The 12,229-nt window shown below is 43.7% G+C and overlaps 1 protein-coding gene across 1 annotated transcript in view; it reads left to right on the forward strand.

The window, feature by feature from the left end:
* The window catches only part of LOC110508083 (SR-related and CTD-associated factor 4), a 43,663-nt gene that overhangs the window by 5,769 nt on the left and 25,665 nt on the right, over window positions 1-12,229 (forward strand). Inside the window, exons 7-12 of the mRNA XM_036964962.2 lie at window positions 1,624-1,952; window positions 3,337-3,530; window positions 3,632-3,732; window positions 3,952-4,065; window positions 11,097-11,253; window positions 11,711-11,814. Of these exons, the coding sequence (XP_036820857.2) occupies window positions 1,624-1,952; window positions 3,337-3,530; window positions 3,632-3,732; window positions 3,952-4,065; window positions 11,097-11,253; window positions 11,711-11,814 (999 nt within the window). The remainder of the gene's footprint in view (window positions 1-1,623; window positions 1,953-3,336; window positions 3,531-3,631; window positions 3,733-3,951; window positions 4,066-11,096; window positions 11,254-11,710; window positions 11,815-12,229) is intronic.

Below are 12,229 nucleotides of genomic sequence, written 5' to 3' on the forward strand. Positions count from 1 at the left end.
GGTAGAATATATATAGTGAAAACAATAGTGGTCTGTAAACGGAACCTTGAGGAACACCAAAACTTAAACAATTTATTTGTCAGAGGACAAATCATCCACAGAGACGAACCGATACCTTTCCGACAGATTAGATATAATCCAGGCAAGAACATGTCCCTGTAGACCAATTAGGGTTTCCAATCTCTCCAAAGTAATGTGGTGATCGATGGTGTCAAAATCAGTACTAAGGTCTAGGAGGACAGACGCAGAGGCTTGGTCTGACGCCATGAAAAGGTTATTTGCCACCTCAACTAGTGCAGTCTCAGTGCTATGATGGGGTCTAAAACCAGACTGGAGCTTTTCATATGCATTATTTGTCTTCAGGGAGACAGTGAGTTGCTGTACAACACCTTTTCCCCCCCAAAACTGAGAGGAATGCGATATTCAATATATGCCAAATTTATTTATATTTTTTAAATTATTATTATTATTTTTAATTTTTTTAATAAAAAAAAAATATATATTTTTTTATTTTCTGGGTCAAGGTTTGGCTTTTTCAAGAGGGGCTTTATTACTGCCACTTCTTTAGTGAGTTTGGTACACATCTGGAGGATAGGAAGATGTTTTTTATGTTCAACAAAGTAGGACCAAGTACAGGAAGTAACCGTTTCAGTAGTTGGAGTAGGGTCATCATTTTGATGATCCTTGGTTGGGGGTTATATGTTGCGATTGCAAACGTAATAAAATGTTGGTCCTATTAGTCTATGATTATGAAGAAAAACATTACGATCCACAATATTTATTCCACGGGACAAAACTAGATACAGAGTGTGGCTGTGAGTAGGTCCGGAGACATGTTGGACAAAACCCACTGAGTCGATGATGGCTCTGAAAGACTTTGGGAGTGGGTCTGTGGGCTTTTCCATGTGAACATTGATGTCACCAAAAATTATATTATCTGCCGTGACTACAAGATCAGACAGGCATTCCGGGAACTCTGTGCCCAGGAGGCCTGTAAATGACCCAGGAGGCCTGTAAATGACCCAGGAGGCCTGTAAATGGCCCAGGAGGCCTGTAAACAGTAGCTATAAAACGCGATTAAGTAGGCTGCATATATTTCATGACTAGAAGCTCAAAAGAGGCCGATAATCTTTTTTTGTAAATTGAAATTTGTCGTGAATGTTATCAACACCTCCACCTGTGTGGGAATGCGTGGGGGATATGGTCACTAGTGTAATCAGGAGGAGTGGCCCTCAGAGGTTCCCAACACCATGGTTACAATTTGCATATATTTAAAACATTAACATGTGGTGTATGTGAATCTCAGTTCCACATACATGTCAGTACATACACACAACAGATAGATTGTGTGGGGGAGAGGCGTTGTGCCATGGTTTTCTTAAAGCCTCCTTGAGAGGGATGGTCAGTCACAGATATTAAGTCTACTGTGATTATTATAGATGTCGAAGTAAATCGTTGCACTCTGTTAAGGCTGTGTTGCTAAATTCTGCTCTCATTGCTATGGATGTGGAGCTAAATTATGCGGCTCTTATTGTTGTGTAGCTAAATTATGCAGCTCTTATTATTATTATGCGTGTGGAGCTAAATTATGCTGTGCTCATTGTTATGGATGTTGATCTTCAGAAACTCCTGGACCGTTTTGATTATGACGACGAACCAGAAGAAGTGAAGCGAGAGGAGATGAATCCCCTTGTTCCAGGGAACCAGTACGACGGCCATTTTCCTGGTCCGATGCAGCCCAACACGGAGCAACAGTTTCAGGGCCAGCCTGGGAGACAGCAGACACCTGTTGGAGGATACCCTGGTCTGAACAAGGGCTACAGCCAGAGCCAGCACACTGACCAGCAGAACCAGGACCAGGGAAGCTCCAGAGAAAGAGAAGATCCGTCTGGGAGGAGGGAGGGGAGGCAGCGGGGTCACGGCAGGAGGTCACGCTCCAGGTCTGGCTCTCGGTAAGAAGCTGGGCCTATTGTTGATATTAGTTATTTTTAGGAGACCTCTAATGGAATCCTGTCTGTTCCCACCTTTTAGCTTGGATTTTAGTCTGCCTTATTGCTGTGTTAGCTTGGCTTTTAGTCCGCTGTGTTAGCTTGGCTTTTAGTCCCTCGTATTGCTGTGTTAGCTTGGCTTTTAGTCCCTCGTATTGCTGTGTTAGCTTGGCTTTTAGTCCCTCGTATTGCTGTGTTAGCTTGGCTTTTAGTCCCCTGTATTGCTGTGTTAGCTTGGCTTTTAGTCCCTCGTATTGCTGTGTTAGCTTGGCTTTTAGTCCCTCGTATTGCTGTGTTAGCTTGGCTTTTAGTCCCCTGTATTGCTGTGTTAGCTTGGCTTTTAGTCCCCTGTATTGCTGTGTTAGCTTGGCTTTTAGTCCCTGTATTGCTGTGTTAGCTTGGCTTTTAGTCCCCTGTATTGCTGTGTTAGCTTGGCTTTTAGTCCCCTGTATTGCTGTGTTAGCTTGGCTTTTAGTCCCCTGTATTGCTGTGTTAGCTTGGCTTTTAGTCCCCTGTATTGCTGTGTTAGCTTGGCTTTTAGTCCCTCGTATTGCTGTGTTAGCTTGGCTTTTAGTCCCCTGTATTGCTGTGTTAGCTTGGCTTTTAGTCCCTCGTATTGCTGTGTTAGCTTGGCTTTTAGTCCCCTGTATTGCTGTGTTAGCTTGGCTTTTAGTCCCCTGTATTGCTGTGTTAGCTTGGCTTTTAGTCCCTCGTATTGCTGTGTTAGCTTGGCTTTTAGTCCGCTGTGTTAGCTTGGCTTTTAGTCCCTCCCTGTATTGCTGTGTTAGCTTGGCTTTTAGTCCCTCGTATTGCTGTGTTAGTTTGGCTTTTAGTCATCTTATCTTGTTTGATTTTTATATATTTAATTTGATTGTTTTACTTAAGTGCTTTAGTTCTCCTGTTCCTGGAGAGATACCCTCCTGTATGGTTTTAATTCAACCCTGTATGGTTTTAATTCAGCCCTGTTACTAGAGACACCCTCCTGTAGGTTTTAACTCCAACCCTCTTACTAGACACCCTCCTGTAGGTTTTAACTCCAACCCTGTTACTAGAGACACCCTCCTGTAGGTTTTAACTCCAACCCTGTTCCTGGAGAGATACCCTCCTGTAGGTTTTAATTCAACCCTGTTCCTGGAGAGATACCCTCCTGTAGGTTTTAACTCCAACTCCAGTTGTAACTAACCTGATTAATCTTATCAACCATTTAATTAATAGAATCAGGTGTGCTTGATTAGGGTTAAAGTGAAAACCTACAAGGACGGTAGATCTTCAGGAACAGGGTTGGAGAGCCCTGATTTTAGTACGTTGTGATTTTAAAAACATTTTAAATAAGGTTTGATTTCTCCAGTTCTCCCAGGAGAAAGAGGTCCCCCGGTTCTCCCTCCCGGAAACCCCGACACTCTTCCCAGCGCTCCGGGTCCCGCTCCAGGGAGAGTCGCTGGAACTCCCCTCGCTCCCGCTCGCAGGAGAGGAAGGAGAGAGAGAAGGACAAAGACCGTAGACAGAAAGGTCTGCCCAGCATCAAGAGCCAGACACTCAGTGGTACGTATTGTCAGATACACAAGGACTGCGTCCCAAAATGGCTCCCTTTTCCCTGCTATATTCGACAAGTATTGAATGTTTCCCTCGTTGTTGTTGTCTAGTTTGCACCACGACTCTGTGGGTGGGCCAGCTGGACAAGAAGACTTCTCAGCAGGACGTCATGTGTTTACTAGAGGAGTTTGGGCAGATAGACTCCATCAATGTGAGTATGAAGCGGACACTGATCTTACTCCGTGGCAACCTATTTCCGTTTACAGTGCACTACTTTTCACCGGAGCCACATAAGAAATAGTCTACTAAGAGAGTGCTCTATATAGGACACAGGGGGGGGAGATTGACCCTGAAAAATACACTAGACTGTTTGTGAAAGGGAACGATTTTAGGAGCGAACGCCAACCTTCTCCTTCCCACTCCCCTCCAGATGATACCTCCTCGTGGCTGTGCCTACATAGTGATGGTCCACAGGCAGGATGCCTACAGAGCGCTACACAAACTCGGCAGAGGATCCTTCAAGGTCAACCAGAAGGCTATCAAGGTACTTGTTGAGTTTTTTTTATGTTAAACCAACTCTTTTTATAATGAGGTAAAAATTAGAGACTTTTAGACTTCCTGAAAACAGTCAAACTTGATTATTTAATTACTGCGGACAGGGAGCTTGTCAACGACACCACCCATAGGTTATTTGTTGAGAACCCAAACAGCAGGAATTAAGCTACACCCCGTTTATAGCCAAGTCCATCCTCCTGGATGTTGATGACAAATCACAGACGAGAGAATTTATACCAAGGTACATTTTGCTTCTCATGAAACAGACATCAAGATTTACATGGCGCCAAATATCTGTCTCTAGTTTATTTACTGCTTGCTTGTGTAGGAATACTAATGCAACATAGACACTTGGTCCTTTCTTTAAATAAAATGGAGATTGTGTCTCCCTGGTACTGACAGACAGGCACACAGACACTAATCATGGAATGTTGTCTTGTCACCAAGCCATCGTAAATCTACTGTCAACGTTAAAATCTGAGGCTTCTCTCTCTTCACACAGACACATGAGTTCTAAACAATATTCTGTTGCATTCTAAGAAAAACAGTCAGCATAAGTACTAATATAGGATTACATTCTAATATTTTGGGGCGGCAGGCTGGCCTGGTGGCTAGAGGGGGGCGGCAGGCTGGCCTGGTGGCTAGAGGGGGGCGGCAGGCTGGCCTGGTGGCTAGAGGGGGGCGGCAGGCTGGCCTGGTGGCTAGAGGGGGGCGGCAGGCTGGCCTGGTGGCTAGAGGGGGGCGGCAGAGTCATGGTATTGGAGTGGCCATCACAAAGCCCTGACCTCAATCCTGCAGAAAATTTGTGGGCAGAACTGAAAAAGCGTGTGCGAGCAAGGAGGTCTACAAACCTGACTCAGTTACACCAGCTCTGTCAGGAGGAATGGGCCAAAATTCACCCAACTTATTGTGGGAAGCTTGTGGAAGGCTTCCTGGAATGTTTGACCCAAGTTAAAACGTTTCCATGTTGTCCGTTGTCTTTACCTTGTGAGGTGTGGAAACACTGTTGCTTTTATGGATTTGTCTTGTTGCTTTTTGTCCTATGTTGCACTGCGGGTGCTCATTGATTGTCTGTATTGTAATTGTTTTTAATAATCTGCCCAGGGACTGATTTTGAAAATTAGCCAGTTGGCTAAAACTGGCACTTTTACTGAAACGTTGATTAATGTGCACTGTCCCTAACTCAATTTAAAGGCAATGCTACCAAAAAATAATTGAATGTATGTAAACTTCTGACCCACTGGGAATGTAATGAAAGAAATAAAAGCTGAAATAAATCACTACTATTATTCTGACATTTCACATTCTTAAAATAAAGTGGTGATCCTAACTGACCTAAGACAGGACATTAGATGTCAGGAATTGTGAAAAACCGAGTTTAAATGTATTTGGCCAAGGTGTATGTAAACTTCTCACTTCAACTGTGTGTGTGTGTATATACACACTGCTCAAAAAAATAAAGGGAACACTAAAATAACACATCCTAGATCTGAATGAATGAAATATTTTTATTAAATACTTTTTTCTTTACATAGTTGAATGTGCTGACAACAAAATCACACAAATTATCAATGGAAATCAAATGTATCAACTCATGGAGGTCTGGATTTGGAGTCACACTCAAAATCAAAGTGGAAAACCACACTACAGGCTGATCCAACTTTGATGTCATGTCCTTAAAACAAGTCAAAATGAGGCTCAGTAGTGTGTGTGTGGCCTCCACGTGCCTGTATGACCTCCCTACAACGCCTGGGCATGCTCCTGATGAGGTGGTAGATGGTCTCCTGAGGGATCTCCTCCCAGACCTGGACTAAAGCATCCGCCAACTCCTGGATAGTCTGTATTGCAACGTGGCGTTGGTGGATGTAGCGAGACATGATTTCCCAGATGTGCTCAATTGGATTCAGGTCTGGGGAACGGGCGGGCGAGTCCATAGCATCAATGCCTTCCTCTTGCAGGAACTGCTGACACACTCCAGCCACATGAGGTCTAGCATTGTCTTGCATTAGGAGCAACCCAGGGCCAACCGCACCAGCATATGGTCTCACAAGGTCTCACCCCACACCATGACTGACCCACCGCCAAACCGGTCATGCTGGAAGATGTTGCAGGCAGCAGAACGTTCTCCACGGCGTCTCCAGGCTCCGTCACGTCTGTCACATGTGCTCAGTGTGAACCTGCTTTCATCTGTGAAGAGCACAGGGCGCCAGTGGCGAATTTGCCAATCTTGGTGTTCTCTGGCAAATGCCAAACGTCCTGCACGGTGTTGGGCTGTAAGCACAACCCCCACCTGTGGACGTCGGGCCCTCATACCACCCTCATGTAGTCTGTTTCTGACCGTTTGAGCAGACACATGCACATTTGTGGCCTGCTGGAGGTCATTTTGCAGGGCTCTGGCAGTGCTCCTCCTGCTCCTCCTTGCACAAAGGTGGAGGTAGCGGTCCTGCAGCTGGGTTGTCCACCTGTTGTCAATCAGTGTTGCTTCCTAAGTGGACAGTTTGATTTCACAAAAGTGTGATTGACTTGGAGTTACATTGTGTTGTTTAAGTGTTCCCTTTATTTTTTGGGGGTGTGTGTGTGTGTGTGTGAATTTACCAGAAGATATCTGATTTTATATGGCCCTACAACTGTAGACTGACAGATCAAAATCACTAACAATGAACACCCCTTTTTGAGATAAGTTTCCCTCCAAACAATCAATGCAAATCTGATATTGTCAAGTTAAAAATGTAATTATTTGTGTATGGAATGTCGTTCATTAAAAGAATCTTGATCAGCCTGTTTTCCCAGGACAGTGTTCTTTTCATTCTGGCCAGTTAACACAGACCCAGTGTTGAATATCAAGGGCGTGCTAATTTTAAAAATACACTGCTCAAAAAAATAAAGGGAACACTTAAATAACACAATGTAACTCCAAGTCAATCACAGGCACGTGGAGGCCACACACACACTACTGAGCCTCATTTTGACTTGTTTTAAGGACATTACATCAAAGTTGGATCAGCCACTTTAATTTTGAGTGTGACTCCAAATCCAGACCTCCATGGGTTGATACATTTGATTTCCATTGATAATTTTTGTGTGATTTTGTTGTCAGCACATTCAACTATGTAAAGAAAAAAGTATTTAATAAGAATATTTCATTCATTCAGATCTAGGATGTGTTATTTTAGTGTTCCCTTTATTTTTTTGAGCAGTGAATATCTATTCATTATTAGTGTGTTTCTGTATGGAGTGCTGGTATATTAGGGGACACAGGTCAGGTCATTATTGGCGTGAAAAGAATTGGTAAGACCAAATCGTGCTGGCGCCATCAACTGAAAAAAATATATATTTTGTTTAATGTATAACTTAAATATATTGTGTTTTTATGTAGATTGGTCTCTATAGAGCCCTGTTTGTTTAGTGTCTAACCTAAATATATATTGTGTTTATGTAGATTGGTCTCTATAGAGCCCTGTTTGTTTAGTGTCTGACCTAAATATATACTGTGTTTATGTAGATTGGTCTCTATAGAGCCCTGTTTGTTTAGTGTCTAACCTAAATATATATTGTGTTTATGTAGATTGGTCTCTATAGAGCCCTGTTTGTTTAGTGTCTAACCTAAATATATATTGTGTTTATGTAGATTGGTCTCTATAGAGCCCTGTTTGTTTAGTGTCTAACCTAAATATATATTGTGTTTATGTAGATTGGTCTCTATAGAGCCCTGTTTGTTTAGTGTCTAACCTAAATATATACTGTGTTTATGTAGATTGGTCTCTATAGAGCCCTGTTTGTTTAGTGTCTAACCTAAATATATATTGTGTTTATGTAGATTGGTCTCTATAGAGCCCTGTTTGTTTAGTGTCTAACCTAAATATATACTGTGTTTATGTAGATTGGTCTCTATAGAGCCCTGTTTGTTTAGTGTCTAACCTAAATATATATTGTGTTTATGTAGATTGGTCTCTATAGAGCCCTGTTTGTTTAGTGTCTGACCTAAATATATACTGTGTTTATGTAGATTGGTCTCTATAGAGCCCTGTTTGTTTAGTGTCTAACCTAAATATATACTGTGTTTATGTAGATTGGTCTCTATAGAGCCCTGTTTGTTTAGTGTCTGACCTAAATATATATTGTGTTTATGTAGATTGGTCTCTATAGAGCCCTGTTTGTTTAGTGTCAACAACAAAAAATAAAACATGATCTAAAGTCACTGAATAACCACTGGGCTTTACATGGAACAATATGTTGATAATTGATAGTAAGTAATAGACTAAAACAACGAATTCTTTCAAAAATTAAACGCCCTATTAAATTACAGAATGATCAGAGCGCGATACGTGGTCAAAAGTATGTGGACATCTGCTCATTGAGCATCTCATTACAATGTCATGGGCATTAATATGGAGTCCCTCCCCCTTGCTGCTATAACATCCTCCACTCTTCTGGGAAGGCTTTCCACTAGATGCTGGATGATTGCACCGGGGACTTGCTTCCATTCAGCCACGAGCATTAGTGGGGTCGGGCGTTCCAATTCACCCAAAGTTGTTTGATTTGGTTGAGGTCAGGGCTCTGCGCAGGCCAGTCAAGTTCTTTCACCCCGATCTCGACGAAGCGCTTCTGTCCGTATGACCTCGCTTTGTGCACGGGGGCATTGTCATGCTGAAGCAGGAAAGGGCAAAAACTGTTGCTACAAAGATGGAAGCACAGAATCATCTAGAATGTTGTTCTATGCTGTATCTCTAAGATTTCCCTTCACTGGAACTAAGGGGGCCCGAACCATGGAAAAACAGCCCCAGACCATTATTCCTCCTCCACCAAACTTTACGGTTGGCACTATGCATTGGGGCAGGTAGCGTTCTCTTGGCATCCGCCAAACCCAGATTTGTCTGTCTGACTGCCAGATGGAGAACGCGTTTCCAGTCCAATGGTGGCAAGCTTTACCCCACTCCAGCCGATGCTTGGCATTGTGCATGGTGATGTTAGGCTTGTTTGCAGCTGCTCGGCCATGGAAACCCGTTTCATGAAGCTCCCGACTAACAGTTGTTGTGCCGACGTTGCTTGCCGATGCAGTTTGGAACTCTAGTGAGTGTTGCAACCGGTGACAGATGATTTTTCCATGCTTCTGCACTCTGTGGTCCTGTTCTATGAGCTTGTGTGGCCTGCCACTTTGCAGCTTAGCCGTTGTTGCTCCTAGATGTTTCCACTTCGCAATAACAGCACTTACAGTCAACCGGGGGTAGCTCTAGCAAGGCAGAAATTTGACTAACTGACTTGTTGGAAAGGTGGCATCCTATGACAGTGCCACGTTGAAACTCACTGGGCCCTTCAGTATGGGCCAATGTCAGTGGAGATTGCATGGCTTTGTGCTCGATTTTTATATATGAAAAAGTAGAATCCACTAATTTGAAGGGGTGTCCACATACTTTTGGCCATGTAGTCTATCTGTATCTGTGTTCATTTGCTAAACTTTGGACAAAATATTAGGTCAGATGACATTCATTAGAAACATGATTCATTATACATTACAGCTAAATTATTTAATGTATTAAATTAATACTTTACTTCCAAAATGACACAAACACTTTAAAGCTTGTTTCGGAAGCTTCCAAATTGCAATAGTCTACACACCATAGAAATACAATGGATTTTACACAACATACTGCGATTCCCAGAGTACACGTCACCTCCCATGATGCAATGCTCCGCCCAGACGGCTGGCTGGCGACCGTTAGCAAGCCCAGTCAAACGCGAAGTAGTCTTAATATATTGTCATATATTAAATTGAGCACATTTCACATTTACTATTGGCTTGTAATCATATTATAATGCTCACATGAATATCATGCTGAATATATGTTCATGTTATTTTCACTCAAATTATTCAATTTATTGGGGGTGAAGTAAAACCTCCCATGCGCTACTTTTACACCTTTTGCTTAGTAGTTTCGGTAGGCTGACCCTCATCTACTCTGTAAGTAAAGTATTCCCATACTTTGCTTCTGGAGCCAGCTGTCAAAAGCTGCGGGCGTGGAGTTGACGTTTTCCTTCTCAAATGTGGCTCGCGCTGTGTCATCTACATGCACAAGTAGCCTGGCTAGCTTACTACTACCCCCCTAGAGAAGACAAGTAGCCTGGCTAGCTTACTACTGCCCCCTAGAGAAGACAAGTAGCCTGACTAGCTTACTACTGCCCCCTAGAGAAGACAAGTAGCCTGGCTAGCTTACTACTGCCCCCTAGAGAAGACACGTAGCCTGGCTAGCTTACTACTGCCCCCTAGAGAAGACAAGTAGCCTGGCTAGCTTACTACTGCCCCCTAGAGAAGACAAGTAGCCTGGCTAGCTTACTACTGCCCCCTAGAGAAGACACGTAGCCTGGCTAGCTTACTACTGCCCCCTAGAGAAGACACGTAGCCTGGCTAGCTTACTACTTCCCCCTAGAGAAGACAAGTAGCCTGGCTAGCTTACTACCGCCCCCTAGAGAAGACAAGTAGCCTGGCTAGCCTACTACCGCCCCCTAGAGAAGACAAGTAGCCTGGCTAGCTTACTACTGCCCCCTAGAGAAGACAAGTAGCCTGACTAGCTCACTACCTCCCCCTAGAGAAGACAAGTAGCCTGGCTAGCTTACTACTGCCCCCCTTGAGAAGACAAGTAGCCTGGCTAGCTCACTACCGCCCCCTAGAGAAGACAAGTAGCCTGGCTAGCTTACTACTGCCCCCCTAGAGAAGACAAGTAGCCTGGCTAGCTCACTACCGCCCCCTAGAGAAGACAAGTAGCCTGACTAACTTACTACTGCCCCCTAGAGAAGACAAGTAGCCTGGCTAGCTTACCTTGAGAAGATTCAGACAAATTACGAGACAGACTGGATCCCCTCAATCCGCGAGACACATTTGACAAAGTCCTGAAAGTAACAGTTTGTCATGTTGTAGTATTGGAAAAGGTACTGCGTTTTCGGTATACCAGGCAGCAGCACACAGTTATTTAAAACTCTTTGTTCTTTAACTTAATAACTTGAGCATATTGTATTTTTGTGTAGATTGCGTGGGCCTTGAACAAGGGTATAAAGGCGACCCATAAGAAGTTCTGGGACGTAGAGCGAGGCGTCACCTACATCCCCTGGAGCAAGGTGAAGATAGAGGAGCTGGAGGGGTCCAGGGAGGGAGGCATGCTGGACGCAGACACACTCTGTCCAGGTAAACATCTGTCTCACGCAACCTCTACACTGTCTGCTTTGGGTGATTTTTTTTTTTTCAGTTGTCTTCCTTGATTCCTCACCCCCTCTCTCCTCGCCTCCTCTCTCCTCGCCTCCTTCTCAAAATGCATTGGAGAAGAAGATTTCTGGTTCCTCTCCTCAGACCTCCTCCTCCAATGCACTTTGAAGAAGGATGTGAGTAAACCGGGTTTGAGGGAATCAAGGAACCCTGTTGAGATTCACCCTCTGTCTAGATGTGGAATTATTGTAGCCTGGCCACTTGACTAGTAAAAACCTGGTCTGAAACTTTTCCTAGTTGGGTCAAGTGGTCTGAAGAAATTCCTGTCGAAGTCAGAAGTATTGGACACAGAGTTAGGTTATATCTATCTCTACATTGCTCGTGTAGCTATTCTGTTTTAAGTGTATAATTATTCCTGATTGATTGGTCTGTTTGTCAGAGTGGGGAGATGACGTGAAGGAGCTGACTAAACCAGGAGGACTGAACAACGGAGGAGGAGTGGATGCCATGGAGACCGAGGGAGCTGCCACCGCCCATGTACAGGTAACACCCGCTACAGGGGACCCAATGAAACACACCACAGACAGCAGGCACCCAATGAAACACACCACAGACAGAAGGGACCCAATGAAACACACTAGTCTGGGTGTTCTGCCTCACCATAGTATCTCACCATCTCTTTTCTTGGGAAACAGAGTTTATCCTGTGATTTTGTTCCTTAGTTGTCAGTTTTCTGTATGTTTCTATTAAAATTGCAGGTTTTTATAAGTGTTGGTATAGAAATGCATACACTTTTCCTCAACACAAATGCAATAATGTGAGAAAGTGGATTAATAAAAACAGATTTACTAGCATCATGGCCTGGGTGACTAGTATTTCACAGGTATTCACTCACCTCAGTACATCACCTATATGAAAACTAAGGGTCCATATTGAAAGGCTGTTGTAATAGCTTTCC

The sequence above is a fragment of the Oncorhynchus mykiss genome, chromosome 27, assembly GCF_057628025.1.
Source record: "Oncorhynchus mykiss isolate SJ-2025 chromosome 27, ASM5762802v1, whole genome shotgun sequence".
NCBI lineage: Eukaryota > Metazoa > Chordata > Actinopteri > Salmoniformes > Salmonidae > Oncorhynchus > Oncorhynchus mykiss.